Source organism: Henckelia pumila, chromosome 3 (assembly GCF_033568475.1).
Source record: "Henckelia pumila isolate YLH828 chromosome 3, ASM3356847v2, whole genome shotgun sequence".
Lineage (NCBI taxonomy): Eukaryota > Viridiplantae > Streptophyta > Magnoliopsida > Lamiales > Gesneriaceae > Henckelia > Henckelia pumila.
Window position 1 is genome coordinate 92993886 of NC_133122.1, and position 24795 is coordinate 93018680.

At 32.8% G+C, this 24795-nt stretch overlaps 1 protein-coding gene and 1 long non-coding RNA gene across 2 annotated transcripts; both read left to right on the forward strand.

Annotated features, from left to right (window-relative positions):
* Window positions 1–8083: 8083 nt before the first annotated feature.
* LOC140892990 (uncharacterized) lies at window positions 8084–9149 on the forward strand. Its single transcript, XR_012152968.1, has 2 exons — window positions 8084–8348; window positions 8874–9149. It is a non-coding gene; the product is annotated as an uncharacterized lncRNA (long non-coding RNA).
* A 10599-nt stretch (window positions 9150–19748) lies between these two features.
* On the forward strand, window positions 19749–24011 carry LOC140890797 (uncharacterized). Its single transcript, XM_073298853.1, has 9 exons — window positions 19749–20040; window positions 20133–20531; window positions 20635–20803; window positions 20888–21129; window positions 21219–22126; window positions 22213–22550; window positions 22648–22911; window positions 22988–23193; window positions 23275–24011. The coding sequence occupies exons 1-9, from the start codon at window positions 19777–19779 to the stop codon at window positions 23977–23979; spliced, it is 3495 nt and encodes a 1164-aa protein (XP_073154954.1). The 5' UTR covers window positions 19749–19776; the 3' UTR covers window positions 23980–24011.
* Window positions 24012–24795: the final 784 nt, after the last annotated feature.

Below are 24795 nucleotides of genomic sequence, written 5' to 3' on the forward strand. Positions count from 1 at the left end.
AGTGTGAGTTATGCACTTGAGGGCCCTATCGGTTATAATAGAGGTTCTGGAATAATCAAGTTGTGGTTATAGTCATCCAGGACTAGCGTCTCCAAAGGGCTATCTACAGACGAAGGTATGGTCCGGGATTCTATTTAAGTTTTGGGAGTACTTATTAGCTTAGTTAAGGCTTATAGAATTTATGTAGTGATACGGTGAACTTTTGAATATAGGCTTGGAACCTAGAATCCTACTATACTTGAACTAGCCTAGAGGTACATACACATTGACTGAGATTGCCAGCGAGTATATATGTTTATATGTTGCGTTTATTTGGCATTATTATATGGCATGATATATGATTTACCGCTTTCTATATTCATATGTCATGTGCATATACACGTTGAGCCTATACCTTGTTATACCTGACTATAGAGCCGCTCAGCTCTATACTCGATAGTCTATCGCTGAGAGTATTGCGACGGCGGGGGCATTTATGTCTGTCTACTCTGGTGTACTAGACGAATGTGGTTGCACCCAGAGGTTGATCCGTGCGGTGGCAGCACTCATGTGGCGCCGGTTCTGAGCATGACTTTTCAGATGACCCTTTACCAGTCATCATGTTGCATGCATTATATACATATGTTTACTCATGTCTATGTACTGGGCGTTAGCGCTCACGTCCTAGTTGTTATCTTGGACACCCTATTCGATGGGGCAGGTCGTAGGATGGACGGAGCTGGTGGTTCAAGGCAGGATTAGGGAGCAGGAGCCTTGAGGAGTTTATTATATAGCAGGATTCGATATAGCTGTATAATGTTTACTTTTAAGTTTTCGATATGGTTGTATCACTACAGATTTAAGCCTGGATGATGTTACTAAGCTGATATGTAAATTATGGATTATGTTTTCGCACGTTTTTACTCTGTTAAGTATTTTGCTGTATTAAGTTTAATGCATGTTATTAGTTGCCAGTTAGTAGGTGATTCCATGCAGGGTCACTACAGATAGGGCCCTCAAGTGTATATCTCACACTATATAATTGAAAAAGGAAACTCGGAAATTCGTAATTCAAAATGAACTTCGGAGACCCCTATTTATAGGAAAAATTTTTGGTCAAGTTCGGACCCTCCGAACTCGGGTTCGGATCGTCCGATCCAACTCACTGCCTTCATGCGAGACACGTTGAGTTCGGACCGTCCGAAGTGTCCTAAATCCGACACTTGTCAAAAACCATGGCTGAGTAACCCTGCCTACTTGGCACAGGAGAAGTTTGGGTCGTCCGATCTTGCTTCGGACCGTTCGAACGTGCCTTAACTCCAAAGTCAACAAGACTACGATCGGAGCTCCCGGACTGCTCAGTTCGGACCGTCCGAACTGGCTCAAATATTGAAAGTCCAATTCTTTGGTCTGGAGTTCAATTAAGGCTCGGAATTGGTTAATTACTAACCCTTAATCATGTTTAACATATTATTATCTTAAAATGGATTCTTGGTTACTACATTCAAAGAAACAAATTGTGTTGCGTTGTCAATGACTGAAGCCGAATACATAGTTGCTGGTAGTTGTTGTGCGCAAATTCTTTGGATAAAGCATCAATTGCTTGAATACGGTTTATTTTTTTCGAAAATTCCTATTTTCTGTGATAACACTAGCGCTATATGTCTTACAAAGAATCCGATTCAACATTCTTGCACCAAACATATTGAAATTCGACATCATTTTATTCGTGATTACATCGAAAGAAATGAAGTTGAACTTCAATATGTTTACACTAAAAATCAGCTTGCTGATATTTTGACAAAACCACTATATGAAAATACTTTTATTCGTTTGCGTGGTGAACTTGGCATGATTAAGTTGTAATCGCATTAGACATAAATTAATTTAATGTTAAATTGAGGAGGAGCTTAATAATAAATTTGAGCAATTTAATTTTGAATAATACAAATTCATTGTATTTATTCAAATTTATAAGCTCACATTTTATATGAATTAATTATTTAAGGACTTAATTGCAATTAATAAAAACTAAGGGTCATTTCTGAAATTCTGCATTCGGGCAATTCGGAGCCTCCAAACTATGTTCGGATCGTCCGAACTGTTTGGCGCCAAATCAGTTCAAATTTTTTAAAATATACCTCCAAAAATTCAGTTCGGATCGTCCGAACAGACTTCGGACCATTCGAACCCTTCGCGGTTAAAATTCAAATTTTAAACTTATTCACCGCCCAACCTTCGGACGCTCCGAACCTCTTTGGACGCTCCAATCTCCGAAACCCTATCCAATTCAGTCAAATTTCATTAATTGTTCAAGGGTTTCAGAAAAGCAGTCAAGGATCGGACGATCCGAACGCCTTCGGATCCTCCGATCTTTTAAAATTTTAACCGATAAGTTAAAAACTTATCCCTCGGGAACACGGATCAAACCATCCGATCCCTCGCCTATAAATAGGCCTCGGACCCTCCGATTTTATTCACTCCAAAATCTTTTTCCCTCTCCTCTTTACTCGAAAATTAGCCTTCAAAAATGCCTCATCGCAATATCAAAGCTGGGGGATCGAGTCGCAACATTCGACCCCGACTTTAAGCCCAATCGCACGATCCAAACCAACCTACCATCTCTCGCCCTATACTTGATGACTACCCATCTCGCCCAATTCTCCCTGGCTGTATTCTTGATAACAACTTCTTGGCCCAATCTCATCTCCTCTTGCTGACTTTTATCACCTTTCAGCATTGGGAATCATTTTTCTTTCCCTCCATTCCTGATCTCATCTTTCCCTCTCTTTTTTTCGAATTCTACGCCAACCTTGAACTCGAATTGGGCAGTGATCTTCAAATTGTCACAGTTGTTTAGGGTTGGCGCATTCGCTTTTCTTCTGCTGATCTCGCTGAGGGGTTCGACATTCCTAGGAACGGACCAAGTCTTTTCTTCTCTCAGCGATGGCCTCAAAACGATCCTACTTTTGATCGTGATTTGGCCTTATCTACTATCCTTGGTCGTCCGGTCACTGCCGCAGATGATCGTCTTTTAGTCAAACATATCTGTCCCGATTTTCAAATTGTCCAAAAATTTATTACTACTTCGATCATTCCTCGCAATGTAGACACCTCCACCTTAAAATATCTCGACCTTTATGTTTTTTTTTCATATTGTTTCCTCTCGTCCTTTCAACCTTCCTAGCTTTGTTATGCAGGTTATGCATAATATGGCTAAATATTCGAAGCGAATGAGTCTTCCTTTTGCTCGCTTCATTAATCGAATTTTGACTCACTTCAACATTTTTTTGATGGCGTGGAACATTTACCCACTCTTGATTCTCACATCTTCAACCATACCACTATCACCAAGATATGGATATAACTTGGAATCTTGTTTTTTCTCATTGGGTTGACGACCCAACTCGTGCCTTTTCTAAATTTCATCCTGTTAGATACTTTTTCATTCCCTATTCGAGTCTTCGTCCTTCTGTTCAGTTGAAGGGATTTCCTTCTGGACATCCTCCTGAAGACATTCCTTTTTCTTCCAGTTGTCACCATAGTCCAACCAATATTGGTGATCTTCCTTTTGTTCTTCCTGAAGTTCCTCCAACTCCTCTAAATCAATTTCCTTTCGATCGTATTTTTGAGACTCTACATCGTCTAGAGACGAATGTTAGTCGCATTGAGGGTAGATTGGTCAGTCACTTCGCCACTTCTACATCGTCTATCGATGCTCTGACTACTCGAGTTACAATGTTGGAGTCACGATTTGACCACTTCATGGCTCATTCTCCGCCACGGAATGAAGACGATTCTTAGATTTTATATTTATTGCATTTAAGTTGTAATTTTTATTTGTTGTCTTTTTAAATGTAATATTTAGTTGTTTAATGAAATTTGCTTCCTTTTTATTGTCTCTCTTTTCAATCATTAATCTTTTTTATTATCGCAAAAAGGGGAAGAATAAATTTGGTTAAATAAATTAATTAAATTGTTAAAAATATGTTGCTTATTTGAGGGGGAGTTATCTAAATATTTATTTAAGTCTTATTTAAATATTTAGGATTTACTTAAATGATTAATTGTTTAAGTGTTATTTAATTGTTTATAAGTTATTCAAATGTTTATGCTATTTATTTTAATGCATATTTTATTAACCCTATTTAACCAAGTTTTGTGATTATCAAAAAAGTTGAGATTTTTATTCCTTAAACGCATACAAATTTCGTGTTGTGATATTAATGTTTTTAATGCATTAACAAGTTTCAAATATTATGTTTTGATAATTACAAAACTAGGTTAATTGTTACTAATATTTTAAAGTGAGAAATTTGCATATATTAAAAAATTTTGTCAAAGAAAAATATTGAAAGCAAGTACCGATAGACAAAAATTAAAGAAAAATTTTAAGTGTTCGCAATTGCAGACTTCGGACGGTCCGAAGATGGTTCGGACCATCCGATGATTTTCCAGGAATTTTATAATAGTTCGGAAGCTAGTTCAGATGCTGCGAAGGCCGATTTCGGACGATCCGATGGTTTTTTGGACGGTTCGAAGATTTCCATGAATTAATTAAATGTTCGGAGGATGGTTCAGTGGCTACGAAATCCAGGAGTTCGGACGCTCTGATCCTGTTTGGATAGTTCGAAGTATTTCCAGCATTTTTATATTCTTCGGAGTGAAGATCGGAGGCCACAAAGTACCTGTTTGGAGGATACGAAGTCATGATCGGACGATCCGATCTCTTTATGGCGATGATAGATTTTGTCAGATGAAATTTTCCAAACAGTGAATTTAATGCAACCGATCGGACGATCCGATCTCCAGTTCGGACGTTCCGAACAGTGCCATAGCGGCACTTTTTTGAATTTGAATCAGTACAGTTCGGAGGCTCCGAAGCCCTGATCGGACGGTCCGATCTCACCCGATTCAACACTATAAAGAGAAGAATTCCGAGGCCATTTCAAACACAACACAACCATTCAACTCTCTCAAGCATTCAAGCATTATTCGAACGATTATTCAAGACCATTGCAAAGTCCCTCAATATAAATTTGTATCGAGTTGTATAAGTGCTTGAAAATCATTGTTGTGTATACTCGATTGTGAATCCGAGTTTATCGAGTTGTTGTGGCTATCCTTAGAGCCCTTAAGGCCAAGTGTTTTGAATTTTTTTTAAGGCTATCCTTAGAGCCCTCAAGTCCAAGAGATGCGGTGATCGTGTTATTGTTGTATCGGCTTACTTGGAGCCATCAAGGCCAAGACGAAGTGCTAGTAATACCTTGCTTAATTGATCTTAACCAAGAAGGGGAGACGTAGACGATTTATCTTTGAACTTCCATAAACATATTCTCTATTATTTACCGCTTTATTTACTTTCTGTCATTTACTTTATTTACTTACTGCATTTATATTAGACTTTTCTAAGTCTTCCGCTTACGTTTTTGCAAAATCATTTTAAATTTCTAAGTTGCCAATAGAACCTAATTCCCTCCCCGCATTAGTTTCCAACAATAGTGTAGTGGTAACTAATTAATTATTATTAATTATCATAATAATTATATAATAGTATTTAGGTATTAATATTAATATTTAGTATTTATGTAGTTATATTTATAATTATAATTAGTAATATTAATATATTATTATTTTAATAATAATTATTATTATTGGCTGATAACACATTTATATATTATTGTATTCGGTAGTGTGTTTGAGGAAAAAGTCGATGCCATCTTGAGTGGCGTGTCAGTTTGTGATTGGCTATATTTGTGGGTCCCACATGAGTAGCCAATCATAAACTGACACACCACCTTGAGGGTACTACCCTCAAGGTGGCATCGACATTTCCGTGTTTGAGATATATTATAAAATATACAATGATAATTTTTTATTTTTAAAATACATTCAAATAAGATCTTAAAAACTAAAGTTGGGGCTATCCATTTTGTTTTAAAACAAATTTTTTTTTGGAGCAATTTAAAAAAACTTATAAATAGTCAAAGACTTATTTTCACAATTTATAAGCTCATCTTTTAAAAACTTACAAAACAAGATTTTAAAGCTATAAAACAAGTTGTATAGGTATTTGGCGGATGTAATTACTTTATTAAAAAAAAACACTATCACCTGCAATAGATATCATTTATATTAGACCTGGCCAAGGGTCGGGTCAACCGGGACCAGAATCGGCTTGTGATCAATGGGCCGGTTAACCAGGTCTGGTTTGACCAAGAACCGTGATCGGACCGACCATTAGGCTATCCGGTTATGATTTACGGATGTCAAACCCGTCGACCTATCACGTCAATTTTTTTAAAAAAAAATATTATATATAATATAATCAAAACCGAGTGAGATTTTTGAAAAAAAATTATATATATATATATATAAGAAACAAAATTATATATATATAAGATTTTTGAAAATTGAAATGTTATATATTTTTTATTGAATAAATATAATAGATTTTTTTGTTGGCATAATGAAATATTTGATAGAGTTTTTGGTTCCGTTTGGACATATACTTATAAAATATTTTTGTAAAAGTGTTATTTTAAAAAAAATTATAAAATGATTTAAAAATTATTTACAGAATAAATATGTGTTTGAACAACTATTTTATAAAAAAAAAATTTAACATTTGTAAAATAATGCTTTTCTTCTTTGCCTTTCATAGTTTAATTATAAAAACATCTAAAAGCACTTCTCAAATATTCTTTAAAAATTATACTTGTAGTACACTTTTTAAAAATTAGTTTTCAAAAACAATTTACAAAAATTTTATCTAAACACATTCTTTAAGTTTTCTTGACTAATAAAACACTAAAAATGTTTTTAAAGTACATAGCGAAACATAACCTTTATAACTTCAATTGTGCAAAACTTTTTTTAATTCACTTTTTTATTCTTTAAATATTCATTTAAAAATAATTTTTTTAAAAAAATTAAAGGGTCGTCCCGACGCGGACCACCGGTTCCATGACCTGGAACGTAACCGGGCACGGACGGGGTGGTTAAAGGTTGGTATTTTGCTGACGATGTCAATATTTATTTTTTTTTAATCAGGTCAGGTCTAAATTTGCTACGTAATAAAAGTCTTTGAATTAAGCCGCAAGTAAGCTAGTGATTGGTCGTATAAAGAACAATATAAAAGACAGGTAGTGACCAATACTGTGACGCCTAAAATTCAATCTACTAAATCACATGCATTAAATTTAATAAATATTAGGATTTTTATTTTAAAGTTTATCTGATTTAAATTCCTTATTTGAATTGCGTGCTAATAGAATATTTTATTACTTATTCAAATGATTTTTATTGTACGAACTATTTAATTAATGTTTTTAATTTTTTAAGGTTATTTTTCAAAATAATTTTTATTATGCAATTTAATTGTTTTAATATTTTAAAGGTTTAAGCTTGCATATTTAAATGATTTTTAATTGTTTAGTTTATGCTTTTAAATTATTTAACTATTTAGCTTATTTGTTTAAATATTTTCGAGTGTCCAACTTATTTATTTTAATTAGCCTAAGTTTAGCGGTTATTTATTTTAAATTATTTTAAGTTATTTTAAATGTATAGCTTATTTATTTAAATTCTTTTTAATTGTCTAAATCATTTGAAATGTTTTAGACTTGTTTATTCAAACCTTTCTTTTTATTTGTCCAAATTATTTTAAAGATTTTTATTTTCACTTGTGTATTTATTTAAATTGCTTTTAAACGTTAGTCTAGTTTTTTTAAATTATTTTAATCGCTCAGATCGTTATTTAAATATTTTACTCGTTGTCGTGACATCAGAATATTTAATGTATTAATTGCCTAAATATTATATTTTTCCCGCGCATTAGAATTTATTATTTTTAACTTTTGCGAAAATTAGCATTTTTATTCTCGGACTAGTAAAATCAAATTTAATATTTTAAATTTGGATTTTCAAGCTTGTATATTTTTTTTAATGCATTTTAATTCATAGGCCTAAATTTCTAATTTTGTGGGTAGCACTTTTAATAAAGTGTGTAGCATATTTTCCTAAAATACATACACTCATATTTCCTATACATACACCTATACTTACACACTTAAACTTAAATACATGACCCTAGCCCCAAATCAATGTGTGATCTCACGCCTACTCACACACACCTCACGACATTTCCCTGTTTCTCTCCAAGAAACCATCGGCATCCATCTATTCACCTCCATAGCCGCCGCAGCTCCTCCATCTTCCTCCTTCTCCGGTGAAGCACCTCCTAGGCGAGCTGGTCGAAGCTACCTCCTCCTCCTTGAGATCGATTTCCAGCTCGATTCCATCATTGTTTTCCCGAGCTTCAATCGGCCAGCGGCTTGTTCTTTCATCTCTTTATTTTTCTAGCATAGGCAAGATTATGGTTTCTTGTTCTCACCTAGTAAATTATTATGTTATGTGTTGCATTTTTTGAAGTTTTTCAAAATTATTGTGTTGATTTTTCTGCCCTGTTCGAGATTTCAACTCAGGCCCTGTTCGATTTCTCTTGGTTCAAGTTTTTGTTGCTTTCTTGCTTGAGAAATTAAGATATCATGAATGTTTGATGAGGTTTGAAGTGTACAAGAATGGGAATGCTGATTTCATTGATGCTAGGCGTTCGAATTTCAGACTTTTGCTTGGCTTGTGTTCGAACACTTATCAGATTTTCTTATATAGCTTGTGTTCGAATTTCCAGCTGTCCTTATCTAGCATGGTGGTTCGAAATTTCAGAGTTTTTTTTTTAGCATCATGTTCGATTTTTTTTTCCTAGATTATTCCTTGGCTTGGTGTTTGCACATTTTCAAGAATTTTTCCTTAGCTAGTGTGCTTGTATTTACGTAGTACTCGTTATCCCCATATTTTTGCTGAGTCAGACTCACTACACTTATTGTTTTCAGGTGAGGAGTATTTAATTTAGATGGAGGGGCAAGACTATCGAGTGGATTGCGATACGGCCACGGCATATCCCTCCGACCTATGCTCGTCTTCGGCATAGTTATTAGAATTTATATGTTATGAACCATTGTCAAATGTATATGCAATGTTTAGTTAGAATTGTTTTGGTGCATATAAACATTAGACTTTTAAGCACTTTTGGATATTTGTTATGTCGAATCTCTTCCTTGGGTTCTCGTTCTTTTCTCGGTTTAGTTTACTTGTGTCGTCGGTTGTTTCTTTTTTTCACTTTATTTTGTTTGCTGTATGAGACAGGCAGGTTTTCGCTTAAACAAATAGGTCATGCCAAAATTTTTATATAATTTTCTGAAAAATCCGCGTTTTATTTAATTATTACTTATGTTGAGTCAGGGTTGTTTCAAATACATGCTCTCGTAAAATGGAGAAATTGAACTTGGAGGATTTCCTTGATACTGGGAATGATCAAGCTGGATATGGCGGTTCTGTTGCTGCGTGTCGACTTTCGACGGCGGGTTTTGATGTTTGTTGGATGGAAAATTTCATGCAATTCCCAATTGGTAAGATGATTGGATCTGGACAAGAAGTAATGGTTCAAGAAACCATGAGAGGACAAGTTGGTGGCATGCCATGTACTGCTCACCTGAAAATACGATTTGAAAATTTTTCGAGAAATCTTGACAACACGGGCATGGTTGCTGGAGAATCACACCCCCTTCTACGAGGGAGAGTTGGAGGACATGTTGTATGTAAGGCCATGGAGATAGATGAAATTTATATTATTCGAGGTGAAGTTTATTTATGCATGCAAAACAGATATCAGAACTCCATATTCACAGTATATGCAATATCAACTCAGCCTCCTGGCAACATCTTCCGGTTCAAGTTCTGATTGCTAATCCGGTGCCACCGAACGCATGTCACAATTCAAAGTTTTAACTCAAACTAACTCAATACTTCAAACTACCATATTTTTTAATACTCTTGCTATATAATTTGAATAAAACATTCTTTAAACTTTCAAGAACACATTAAAACTTAAAAAACATTAATCTCTTGAATCAACTCAAGAATTAGACAAGAACGACTTTCGCTTCACGATCTCGTAAAAATCATAACTTCAGACTCTTGAAATTTTTGAAAATCATGCATACATATCTCAACACACATCATTTCATTCCAAAATAACTATATCTTAAATGGTAGTTTAAAAACATTAAAATACTTGCCCTTAACAAAGATGGAGTTGATCCGGAGTCTTGGCAACTAGCGTTACACAACACGAACGAGATTTGGAACTATGGCTTATCTTGATGAAAAAAAACCGATGGAAGAACAGAAGGGAGAAAAAGAAATGAAGATGATGGTGAGTAGAGAGGGGAAAACGTGTAGTGAAAGCGGGAAAAAAGTCAAGGGAAGGGAACAACATTTAAGGGGTGGAGAACATGGTAGATAGATAGGATAATAGAGGATTTAATACAACCAGTGTATTAACTATATAAAACTGAGTCAGTCCAACACGTCACAATTCGAATTAATAAAATTTCTCCCTCTCGATGATTAAAATGAAACTATGACAATATTATACTTAAAATGCTCGTAATAATATTCTTTATCACCTCGTTTGTAAGCTACCCTCGTTCCGCGTGTCCAGAATCAAACTGAAATCATTAACTTAATCAAAATTGTTAAAATAAGATAGGCGTAAACGTGAAATCATAAAAAATAATCATAATTTTAAAATAATTAAAGAATGTAAAACCATAAAAACATTTAACACAACGTATAAAATCATTTAATTAAAAATAACCTTTAAGTCGTAATAATAAAATAAATTATCTTAAAATCTATTAAAAATTCCTTTAAAAATCAAGAATAAATTTATGGATTTTGTTTTTCGGGTATTACAATAATAGTGTAGTGGTAACTAATTAATTATTGTTAATTATCATAATAATTATATAATAATATTTAGGTAATAATAATATTTATTATTTATGTAGTTATATTTATAATTATAATTATTAATATTAATTTATTATTATTTTAATAATAATTATTATTATTATTGGCTGATAAAACATTTATATATTATTATTATTGTATTCGGTAGTGTGTTTGAGATATTATAAAATATACAACGATAATTTGTTTTTTAAAATACATTCAAATAAGATCTTAAAAACTAAAGTTGGAGCTATCCATTTTGTTTTAAAACAAATTTTTTTTTAGCAATTTAAAACAACTTATAAATAGTAAAAGACTTATTTTCACAATTTAGAAGCTCATTTTTTTTAAATTTACAAAACAGGATTTTAAAGCTCTAAAACAAGTTGTAAAGTTATTTGGCGGATGTAATAATTTTTTTTAAAAAAGAAAAAACAATATCGCCTGCAATAGATATCATTTATATTAGACTTGGTCAAGGGTCGGGTCTAACCTAGCCCGGAACCAGCTTGTGGTTAACGGGCCGGTTAACTATGTCATCTAGTTTGACCCAGAACCGTGATCGAACCGACCATTAGGTTGTTCGGTTATCGTTTACGGGTGTCAAACCCGTCGACCTACCGGGTCAATTTTTTTAAAAAAAATTATATATATATAATATAATATAATGAAATACGAGTTAGATTTTTGAAAAAATTATATATATATATATATATATAATATAATAAAAAAGGGGTTAATTGTCAATCACTCCCTAAACCAATTTTTAACTTATTTATAAATCCCTACATAAATAAAACTTACTTTCAACTCCCTGGAGAGAGAAACTTTTGTTTATAAATACCAATTATACACTTATCTCTTAAAATTCATAAAAAAAAAAAAAGAGAGAGAGAATGGATAATAATAATAAAAACAAAACCAATCCAAATAGTATATATATAAAAATTCAAATTAAAATCAAAGAACATAAACCATATCATATACATGTTTATGTTGATACAGGAGCAAGTATGTGTTTAGGAAGCAAACATATACTTCCAAATCATTATTGGAAGAAATATGATAAAGGATTAAAAGTTCGAATAGGAGATGGATCAATAATCATGCTTGATACAGTAGCAGAAAAATTAAAAATAGAAAATGAGGAAACAAAATTTGTAATACCCATTATATACCAATTAGAATCAGGAATGTACATTATAATAGGAAATAACTTTTTAAGAGAATATCTTTCTTTTACACAATTTGAAAATCACATAACTTTAAACAAAGGATCATCAATGATTTATATTCCTAAAATACGAACAGCATTTCGTGTAGGAAATGAAAGATTTACAAAGAATTTTCATAAACGAAATACAAATCCAATAGAACTAAAAATAGAGAATATTTTAACAATTAATCATGAAAAAGAAATCATGAAGAAATTTCATGATATTTGTTCTGAAAATCCTCAGGACAAAATTAAGAAAAGAAAACAATTCATTACTTCAATAAAACTTAAAGACCCTAATATCACAATCCGTGAAGCACCAAGAAGATGCAACATGGATGATGTAAAAATATTCGAAAAAGAGGTTCAAGAATTACTAAAACTTAAGATAATCATCCCAAGCAAGAGTCCACACTCTTCACCAGCCTTTTATGTCTGTAAGAAAGACACTGATAAGAAAAGAATGGTAATTGATTATCGAAAAATGAATAATGCAACAATTATGGATGGATATTACATCCCAAACAAGAATGATTTACTATCTTATATAGGAGGAATGAAATATTTCTCCAGTTTAGATTGTAAATCAGGATTCTGGCAAATTCAGCTAGAACCACAAACACAATTACTTACATCATTCAGTTGTTCAAAAGGACAGTATCAATGGACTGTATTATCTTTCGGACTTAAACAAGCACCAGGTATCTTTCAAAGATATATGGATGAATCTTTTAAATCATATGTAGATTTTTGTTGTGTTTATATATATGAGATATTAATTTATTCAAAAACACTAGATCAACATTATAAAGATCTCATGACAGTATTAGATATTTGTCATAAAGATGAAATTATACTTTCTGAAAATAAAGCACAATTGTTTAAAACAAAAATAAATTATTTAGGATTACAAATAGAAGATGGAAAACATTGTTTACAACAGCATATACTTAAGAAAATTCACGATTTTTCTAGTGAAATCAAGGATAAAGATCAATTAAGAAGATTTTTAGGATTATTAACTTATTCTGGAAATTACATTAAGAAACTTGCAGAAATCAGAAAACCTCTTCAGACAAAACTTAAACAAGACTATAAGTGGAAATTGTCTAAAGAAGATACTAATTATATTGACACTATTAAAAAGAAGATAATTAGTAATCTTCCCGAATTATATTTTCCTTCAAATAAAGACATAATAATAATTGAAACAGATGCCTCAGATGAATACTGGGGAGCATGTTTAAAAGCTTATACAGGAGAAAGAAATTTAGAATAACTTACTAAAACAGCTACTAGGAATAATGAAGAATTATGTAATTATACATCAGGAACTTTTCAAGGTGCACAACTAAATTATCATTCAAATGAAAAAGAATTATTAGCTTTAATATATACAATTAGAAATTATGAGATTTATCTTATTTCTAAACTGTTTTTAGTAAAAACGGATAATATGAATTTAACATATTTCAAGACAAGAAAAATATCAAGAAATGCAGGGAGAAATGCAGCAAGGTTAATTAGATGGCAATTGGAATTGAATCATTATCAGTTCGAGATCCAGCATGTCAAAGGAACGGACAATTCATTACCCGACGCATTAACTAGAGAACTTCATCCAAATTATACTATCTGTAGTATCAGAATAACAAAAGAGATCCTAAGTGATCCAGAAAATGACTGTGAGTCATCCGAACATGCCTTAGAAAGCATGGGGAATATAAATTGATGAAATGAGATTTATATTCAAAAACATGAATTATTTTATGAATTCAAGTCATCCGAACATGTCTTAGAAAGCATGAGGAATATAAATTGATGAAATGAGATTTATATTCAGAAACATGAATTACTCTATGAGTAAAATAATCAATCTAATAAAGATTGGTTCAATTCTTGCAAAAGAATTCATAAATGCAATGATACGCATAATAAAACTATCCGAATTACTCACAATAAAGAGTTAAATTTCTAACCATTTTATATATATATATATATATATATATATATGTTTTTTGTGCAGGATGGAGCAATTAGATCAATTAAAAGAACAATTGATTGACATAGATGAAGAAATTCAGATTCTTCAACAAAGGAAAAAGAATATAAATGGAAAAATTCAGAGGATAAAAGAAAAGATGACAACCTCGTCATCATCATCCTCACCAAGAACACCAATCAAGTTAGCAACTCCATTTGACAAAATAATGGAGATGAATGAAAAACAATCAGTGGCCACAGCCAACACTGATAACAAAGAAAAAGAAAAAGGAAAAGAAAAAAAAAAGAAGAAAGAACCGGTGGTCACAGCCAACACCGAGAAAAATGAAAAAGAAGAAAGGACGTTTAAAAGCGCCCTTGAAACAAGAGAAAGAAAGATGGTCAATCTGCGACCACAAAAACCAATTTTTGAAAAAACAAATTTTCCAGAAAAACTCAAAACTGAATTCTTTGAAACACTAAACTATTTGAGAATAGCCAAACCATCTGCAGGATCTTGGCTACAAACTTATGACACATAGAGCATATCAAGAGAAAGAACACTACAAGGTGCTCCAGCGCATGAAGTCACAAGATTCTTTTCAAATGGATTATTAAGCGGATTAGAAGTCAGTCCCAACAATCAAGAGATAGAACTATTTCCATATCAACTGAGAAATAGTATTATCCAGTTCAAGAAAGCAGTCTTCAAAGACGAACCAGTGTTAACATTAAGTATTCATTCAACCCTTTCAGATTGGAAAAATGACAAATTCTATCAGCCGATGATATACATTCAATGTCGAAAAAATAAAGACAAGTTTTTATTTGAAGGATTAAATAAAGAGAAACCAGTAATGGATATCTCAACACTTCCTGAGATAAGAATAAAGACATTGATTGAGATCTCAAAGACGGGAAAGATTGATGGAAACTCAAAGGTTAAAATAAATTTTGCAACCAGTAAAATTTTATTAACCACTGGACACAAGGAGACAATCCAAAAGAAAGAACAAGCCATGTTAGCTCAATTTGAAGCTCCAATCTATGAAGCAAGAGTTGACATGACCCGAGAAACCCAACAAATGTTATGTCAAAGACTAAGAACCATGATTTTCACTCACAAATGTGGACATTGCCAACCCATTCAGACAGAAAAAGCATCTGTCAAAGAGGACAAACCAGTTGTCAAAGAAGACAAACCAATAAAGAAATGGTCCGAATGTACCAGTGATTCAAAAAATGACACAATGTAAAAACAAATGAAAGCGTGGACCACACCACATGTGAAAGGCATCCACTCAGATGTAAAATGAGCTGTTTTCCATTATGTAGTATGATCCCCCTCTTCCTTTATTTTTACTACTGTATGCATTTTTCCACACCTATAAAAGGAGATGTTTGTGTTGTAAATGGAGAAGTGAATTTTGAGTATCTCTCTCTTCTCAAGTTTCTTACAATCTGGTTCATACAAGACGTATGAAAACTATCAGAAACTAAGAAACATAAAATCAGAAACAAAAATAAGTCTTATGGATAATAACTAAACAAGCAGGGCATAAAGAGGATAAGGTTGGAAACCAACCATTGAAGATTCATAGTTAGAGTAAACCTGGAGATCCATAGAGCAAGTACCAGTTGATCAAGTGATCGTTAAGGGAAAGCAAGGATTTGGCCTCTGCTCAAAACCAAGATTCATTCAAACCAGGTAACCTTCCTAAATCTCCTGCAGCCCTTAATTTAAAGAAATAGTCAAAATACATTAATCATGTCATCATCCTTTATAAGAAATGGAAGATTGATAATAAAAAACTGGTTTGAAATAGAAGATGATCATGAATACGATACATTTCATGAATATCATTTAAATAATTCTGATTTAACTATATTCGAATCAATTTATCAACTAAAATTTGTAATTATAACCTATGAATGGAACCAAACTAATCTGAAAACATTTATCTGTTATAAATGAATCAGATCTGTAAAGCCATGAATGAGAAAATTCATAAGAATTTAAAGAATTCCGCAACCTGGTATCAAAGTGGTTAAATAAAGCAGATTATTAATGCCTGGATTAACTTTAGATATTGAGATTAAAAATTTATTTGATAAAATAATCTTACTAAATTATTTACGTCAAATAGATCAATTATGGAATAAAATAAAAGATCTCCAAACTTTTTATTTCAAAAATCATAAAAAGAACATTTTTCAAGCAACTAGAAAATGATAATTCAAATTTCTGAAAACGATGAAATTGAAGACATAACAATATGTTATGAATAAGAACAAACTTTGTTATCGAAATCCGATCAACAAAAATAAAATAATAAAATTAACAATTTTTACTAAATGGAAAATGTATGAAAATACAAAAATGAATATCTTTAATTTATATTCTCAAAATATAAATTTTGATATAGAAAATTGTGAAAACAATTTGAAACATCTTAAAAATTGTCAATCTTCAATTGATAGTTTCAAAGATTTTCAGAATTTATTAGAACAGATAGATTCAACAAAAAGGCTTTTAATATCCTTAAGAAAATTAAGAAGTTCTATCATCTGTTAAAATGACAGAAGTAACAATTCCAAATCAAAATAGTCAGATTGATGAATCTGAAGAGGACCAAGAGTATAATTTGAATATTATATTTAATCAGAATAAGTTTGCTGAGATACAGAAAATAGGGTTTTCTAATTCAAAAACAAATCTAATAAACCAACCAGGAATATTAAGCAAGATTTCAAATTTTATTAATCCTAGAAAAAATTTAATTTATTATTCGATTCGTACAAAAAAAGAATCTTGTAAAATAAATAACGAATCAAGGTCTAATACTCTGAAGTTATTAACAACTCAAGATATTGATACCATCATGGCAAAAGCCAGTGAAAAAGAACGATCTGAACTGAAATATGTTCACATTGGAGGAATCGAAATAATAGTATCAGCTCACTACCGAAAAAGAATAGATACACCAATTGAAATCACAGTTCGTGACAAAAGGATACGTAATTTTGAGGATTCTATCCTTGGAAAAATTGAAGGAAACTTATGTTACAAAAAGATGAAATTTTGTATTTATCCACAATACAATATATATCTTTTTGATAAAAACATAAATGACGTTTTAACATTAGATTATTACTTTTATAGAAATAATCTTATGTTAACAGGAAACCATCCGATCAATATAAACTATTTTGTCGGTTTAGCAATAAGTAATAATTCTCAAACAGAAATAATTTCAACAAAACCAACTATTTTTGTTGAAAGAATATTTGAAAATATTACAAGAATTGAACACCCTCGAAAAGCATTATTGAAGAAATAAATCCCTATAAAAGGTGGAGTTCAGATGACCTCCAAATCACAAAACAGTCTGTACCAAGAAGATCATTATCATTTGCTAGAAATGATGAAGATATTCTTGAAAAGATTGGAACCATGAATCAAAATATTCTTAAAATTAAACAAGCTATTGTTAATGAATCAACCTCATCGCAATGACGTCCTTAATAAAATTAGAAAAAGATCTAGGAGATTTAGAAAATAATATCAATAAGATCAATCTATCAATACAAGAATTAGAGAAAAATTTCAAAGAATATATTGATTTAGCAACGACTAGATTAATAATTGAACATGAAAGAAATAGTAATGAAATATTAAAGTATCTTAAAGAAGTTCTTCCAATAGATAAAGGAAAAAGAAAAATGGAAGAAGAACCACCATTCAAAATTGAATCATGGTATAGAAATTCCCTTAGTTATGACAAACATAAGTATGAAGATGTTTAGTGAAACCGACTCATCTGATTTTGAACAAATAGGAGTAAATACAGAAGAATTATATCATTCACATCAGGACTCAGAACAATACAGAGATATGGATATTTCAGAATCAGAATCTGAAGATGATTCTAGACCACGATTAAATCTACGAACGAATGTAAAAGGTAGTGGTGGAAGAGATGATAAAGAATTTAAATATAACAGAGACCAATACTCTGGATCTTATAAAGATGTTAGAGATATTCTTAGAGAATCAAAAACATCAGGATTTGTGAAACAGAATATCTTAGATTTAGGTTGTTCAACAGCCAAAGAAAGAAAATCAAAGATAGATCATTGGGCAAATGAACTATCAGTATAAATTCAATTAATACCATTATTAGACAAAAGTGAGAATATTCAAGTTTTAACTCATGGGATGATAAAAATGACACTGGTAGGAGCAGTAAGAACTTGGGCTGAAAACCTAATAATTACTAATCTACCACAAGGAATGACAGGACATCGATATTTCGAACTATTTGTTGATGCCTTGTACCAAGAATTTTTAGGAGTTTCTAATAATGACGCTAATTTAGTAGCCAAAAATATAGAACAAAATAGAGCAATTTTTATTCTGGATAATATAAAATTATGTAATCTATGTTATCTAGAAGAATTTATATGTGATTATGAAACAAACTATTATCAGTTAATAGATGCTGATAAAAAAGAGCATTATAAATTAAGTATTTTTAATAAAATACCTAATATACCAATAAATAGTAAAGATGAATTCTTAACTAGTGCTTATGCCAAAACACTAGGAGGAGTTATTAAATTTATTAAAGACGTTATAACAAAGAAATGTCATGAAGTAACATTAAATAAAAGAATATCCAAATCTTACAAACAAAACAATAAACTTTGTTGTGACAAAATGGAATTCACAGTAAAAGAATACGGTTGTAAAACAAACATGTCACACAAACATTTAAAACGACAGAAACATAATAAATTAAATAAACCTTATAAATCTTTTAATATAGGGAGTAAATTGAAACTTATGTTTGATTTAAGGAGTTATCTACAAGTTGCCCATAAAAAAAAAATATATATATTTATATATATAAGAATTTTGAAAATTGAAATGTTATATATTTTTTATTGAATAAATGTAATATTTTTTTACAGAATGAAATATTTGATAGAGTTTTTGGTTTCGTTTGCACATATATTTATAAAACATTTTGTATTAGTGTTGTTTTAAAAAAATTTATAAAATGATTTAAAAATTATTGAAAGAATAAATATGTGTTTGGACAACTATTCTATAAAAAAAATTTAACATTTGTAAAGTAATATTGTTTTTCTTTGTCTTCCATAGTTCAATTACAAAAACATCTAAAAATACTTCTCAAATATTTTTTAAAAACTATACTTATAGTACACTTTTTAAAAACTATTTTTCAAGAACAATTTACAAAAATTTGATCCAAACACATTCTTTAAGTTTTCTTGACTTATAAAACACTAAAAACGTTTTTAAAGTATATGTCCAAACAGAACCAAATATAACTTCAATTCTGCAAAACCTTATTTTAATTCACTTTTTTATTCTTTAAATATTTATTGAAAAATAATTTTTTTTAAAAAAATAAAGAGTGGTCCGGAAGCGGACCGCCGCTTCCACGACCTCGACCGGAACCGGGCACGGGCGGACCGGTTAAAGGTTCGTACTTTGCTGACCATGTCAAATTTTTTATTATTATTATTTTTTATTTTATCAGACCTGGTCTAATTTATATTAGTAAAAGTCAACAAACATGGCTATAGCTTGCGGGCTGTGGAGAGCTACGTAATAAAAGTCTTTGAATTAATTAAGCCGCGAGTAGCTATGTAATTGGTCGTATTTAGAACAATATAAAAGACAGGTAGTGACCAATACATGCTCTCGTAAAATGGACAAATCGAACTTGGAGGATTTCCTTGATACTGGGAATGATCAAGCCGGATATGATGCGGTTGTTATTGGGTCTGGATATGGCGGTTCTGTCGCTGCGTGTCGACTTTCGACCGCGGGTTTTGATGTTTGTTTGATGGAGAAAGGCCGTAGGTGGGAAGCTGGGGATTTTCCAACAGACATTTTCAAGATTAGATCTGCTGTCAGAGTGGAAAACAACAACTTGGGACTTAACTTTGGCCCAAAAGATGCTCTATTTCAGGTTGTTCTAATTTTTCTACACATGACTTTTCATGCTTTAATTTCTTATTCGATATATATACGGATGGATTGATCGACCGAAAACTATCATAGGTGTATCAACAAGATGATTCTCTTGCAGCAATGGCATGCGGTTTAGGCGGCGGTTCTTTAGTGAACGCGGGAGTTATGATGCCTGCACCCGTGAGGACACGAAGGGATGCGAAATGGCCCAAGGATTGGGAAATGGATTGGGAGAGGTGTGAGGCATTAGCTTCGGATATGTTGAGGATTCAGAAGCTTCCTTTTATGTTTCAGAATGCTAAGATCATGGAAGAGGTGGTCGACCAAGATTATTTTACGTCTCAACTTAAGTTGAGCGTCAATTTTAGCGATGAAGACGGCAAGAATCCAGAGACTGCGAACTGTCTCGCATGTGGGAATTGCCTTTCTGGCTGTCCTTACAATGCCAAAAATTCTACCGATAAAAATTACTTACACTCTGCTATCCAGGTATCAGATTCATTGGCCATTTCTGAGTTCACCGGTCCCAATCCATGAAGAAAAAAAGATAGTTTAATCCATCTTCATTTCAATGTAAATTTTCTGGCTACAGGCAGGATGTACCATAAAAACAGAATGTGAAGCTCAATATGTTGTAAGAAACGGATATGAAGATAGTCCATGCCGAGAAGAAGGAAGATTCAAAACCCGAAGAAGGCGTAAATGGCTTGTGTTTTTCAATGAAATAGATTATGTTGCATCAGATATCGTTATTATTTCGGGTACGTTTACATCGGTGATGGCTTATCAACAACTTGTTTCCTTCCATGTTGTAAATATATTAAGTGTAGTTGTCTTTTTCGCAGCTGGAGTATTTGGTACAGCCAAAATACTTTTTCAATCTCAAATGAGAGGATTATCAGTTTCACAAAAGCTTGGCTTTGGATTGAGTTGCAATGGCAATAATGTTGCTTACTTGATCGGAAGCTCTGCCCCCTTGAACGCATCTGGTCTAGGTAAACAGCAGTTTTCAAGGATTCCTTTTCAAGAAAGACCTGGACCCTCCATTTCTTCATCATACACTTCTTCATTGGGGATCACTATCCAGGTTATTAATGACAAATTTTATGTAAAGTTAGGGGACAGCCAAGATTTTGAAACCGGTCTGATTCTGATGATTTTCATCTCTTCATTCAGAGTGCAGTAATTCCAGCCGCCTATCCGCGCCTCGTCATTAAAAGTTTGACGTATAAATGGCAATCCGAGGGCTGGTTCTTGCACGAAATAATAGAAAGCATCAAGCATCTTATGGGTTCCAAACGCAGACAAGAAATAACTTTGAATGCCATGGGATATGATGACAGTAATGGGAGACTCACGTTTGAAAAAAACACTTGCAAAATTCGTTTTCAGCCACCTCACGATCCTCTGCTTCCACGAAAGATTGAAGCTTTCCAGAAACTGGCTAAGAAACTGGGAGGAACACTTTTCATTTCACGATATAGGAGCACTTCAGTGCATCAATTAGGCGGGTGTATTGCTTCTTCCGATGTTTCGTCTGGTGTGTGCAATTCTGCGGGTCAAGTATTTGATAACACGTCTCAAACTGGGGTGCACCCCGGACTCTACATTTGTGATGCATCAATGATTCCCTGCTCTGTTGGAATCAACCCTTGTCTAACTATTGCTACGGCTGCTGAGCACATATCCAGGCGCCTCGTACAGAATGCTAATGTGTTGATTGGAAGTAGAATATTTCATGCAAAACAAGGTTCATTCCCAATTAGTAAGATGACTGGATCTGGACAAGAAGTAATGGTTCAAGAAACCATGAGAGGACAAGTTGGTGGCTTGCCATGTACTGCCCATCTGAAAATACGATTTGAAAATTTTTCGAGAAATCTTGACAAAACGGGCATGGTTGCTGGGGAATCACACCCCCTTCTACGAGGGAGAGTTGGAGGACATGTAGTATGTAAGGCCATAGAGATAGATAACATGTATATTATTCGAGGTGAAGTTGATTTATGCAAAACAGATATCAGAACTCCATATACACAGTATATGCATTATCAACTCCTCCTGGCAGCATCTTCCGGTTCAAGGTTTGATAGTATTATGGCGTTAGATAGTTTAATTTGGAGTAAGTTTATTGTATGTGATGAATAATGAAAATCATTTGATTTTGCAGATATCTTCTTGAAGGGAGAAAGATAATGAATCCTTATCTTCAAGCTCTATATGCATGGAGAGAATCCACCACATTGAATGTGACATTGAGAAAAATCACAAACAATGATCAAGAACCGATGAATCTACTAGGGAAGCTTCATATTTCACCCATTGGGCTTCTGAAAAGCATATGGAGTCTTGAAGGTGGAAGCAAGAGAAGTTTCATCTTTCTTTTTTTGCAATCTATTTTAAGGACATATATCCTCCAAGAACCTCGAGGAAGACACCTCGATTTCACCTCCAAGGACTTGGAAACAGGCCCTTATCCAGACAGTACGATTCATGAGATTAAAACAAGTAAGCATTCAGAACCCTATATGAATTGAGTGAGTTTTGGCTTCATTTTTCATAGGAAAATTCTAAATTTTACATGATGCTGTGAATTCGCGAGCAGAGGACGACTTTATTATCTCTTGCCAGCAATGGAAAAGTAGCAAAAGTACCGGAGCACATACGCATGAGCAAAAGCCACATCCTGTATTGCTTATTAACGGCTACTCAACGGAAAGCTACAGCTTACCAACTGAGTCTAACGATCTCGTTAGAACTATATTAAAACAAGGAAACGATGTATGGTTATTGAGGACAAGAGTGCATCCTTCATATTCTCTAAACTGTTTCTCAATTGATGACATTGGAAGATATGACATTCCAGCTGGTAAATACCATAAAGCTATTGAATGCCTCATTCTTTGCTGTTCATACATATTTCACTGTGCTTCATGCTTCTGCAGCTATCAACAAGATCGTTCAGTTCTACGGGGAACCCGCGAAAGTACACATTGTCGGTCATTGTGTTGGAGGTGTAGCCATTCACATCGCACTTATGGGAGGCCACGTCTCTGCAAAGAAAATTGCTTCTCTGTCTTGTACCAACTCTTCCATGTTTTTCAAGCTTACCACATCTTCCTTGTTCAAAATGTGGCTTCCACTAACTCCAGTAAGCCATTTCTAAGATTATTACTCATTTACAAAGGTGCGCTTAACATAGTTACCAATCAAATTTTTGACATGGCTGCAGATGTCAATGGCGATACTAGGTAAGAACAAAACACTACCTCTGCTTGCGAAAACCACCACAAGTTTCAGACAAGCTCTCCTCAAATCAATAGCACGTCTAATCCCACGTTGCGAGAGGTGCACCTGCGATGAATGTGAGGTCTTCTCTGGCATATTTGGGAACGCCTTCTGGCACGAAAACGTAAGCCACACAATGCACAACTGGCTGAACAAGATCAATGTCACGAGTCTTCCAATGGCCGGATTCACTCACCTCCGAAAAATATGCAAGGCAGGATTCATACTCGACAGTGACGGCAAGAACGCATACATGGTTCACCCTGAAAGAATGCCATTACCGACACTCTATATATCCGGAGCACGTACGCTTCTTGTTACTCCAGAAACTTCATTTCTTGCTAATGAGTACATGAAGCTGCACCAGCCGAGTTATAGGCATGAAAGAGTTGTGGTAGATGGTTTTGGCCACTCTGATCTTTTGATTGGAGAGAAGTCATTTGAAAAGGTTTTTCCTCACATTGTAACGCACATTAGTTTGGCTGAAAAAAGTAGAAGTGGTTCAGTGGATAATAGGTACAAAAAAGAAGTCTTGGGATGGAGCAATGATATGCACCAGGATGGAGGAAGTTTTGGTATTTGGATTTTTTGCTTGATCATTGTTGTATTAGTTCTGATGTTCAGATTTTTTTCTTTTCCCTGGATTTAATGACTTAATATATAATTAAAATTTGATATATATATATATGACCTCCTTGATTGTTCGATATTATTTTCTTGTACATCTATCCACTTTCTTTCATTTGTGTAAGAAATAACATAATGGGTCGCCCACAATACTTGGCCCGACCCGATCCAAATGGTTCAAATAGTTTATTTGAATTATTGGAAATTAGAGTAGTTATTTTTGGATGTATAACCTCCATACATTACACTCAACCAAAGGATATAGACATTCATAAATATCACAATATTCACAACAAGAGTGCCGCGCGTGCATTCACTCTCAATTTTTTGGTAGCAAAAGCATATCACCATATTTTACGCATTTGGATTTGGATTGTGAAATCTTTTCTTCTCTGATTGGATCCGGATCATTGAGGTTTTATAATCTACATAGGAAAGCTTAGTAAATCAACTATGTTAGCGATTCTATATCGAATTGTGTTTATTCGATTTATTACGATATATTCGAGTTTAGATTTTTCATCATTAGTATAAGAGGTTGCATTAATTTTCTGTTTAATATTTTTCCTCTCGGTAAACTCGATGATCCGAAAGTTGATTTTGTTCTATGTTCATTCAATTTTGTGAAAATTGACTTTCAAAAAAAATAAAAATTTGTGAAAACTGCATTTCCATTTGTTTTTGTTTTTTGGAAAAAAAAAATTTAATGTAGTAAGAATGAAGAAAACAAATATGGAAAAAAAAAATGAATTTTTTTATATATGATTTTGAATAAATTTGGATTAATGTGTTATTATCCCGGGTAATTCAATTAAAAAAATTAAAGCATTTGATTACT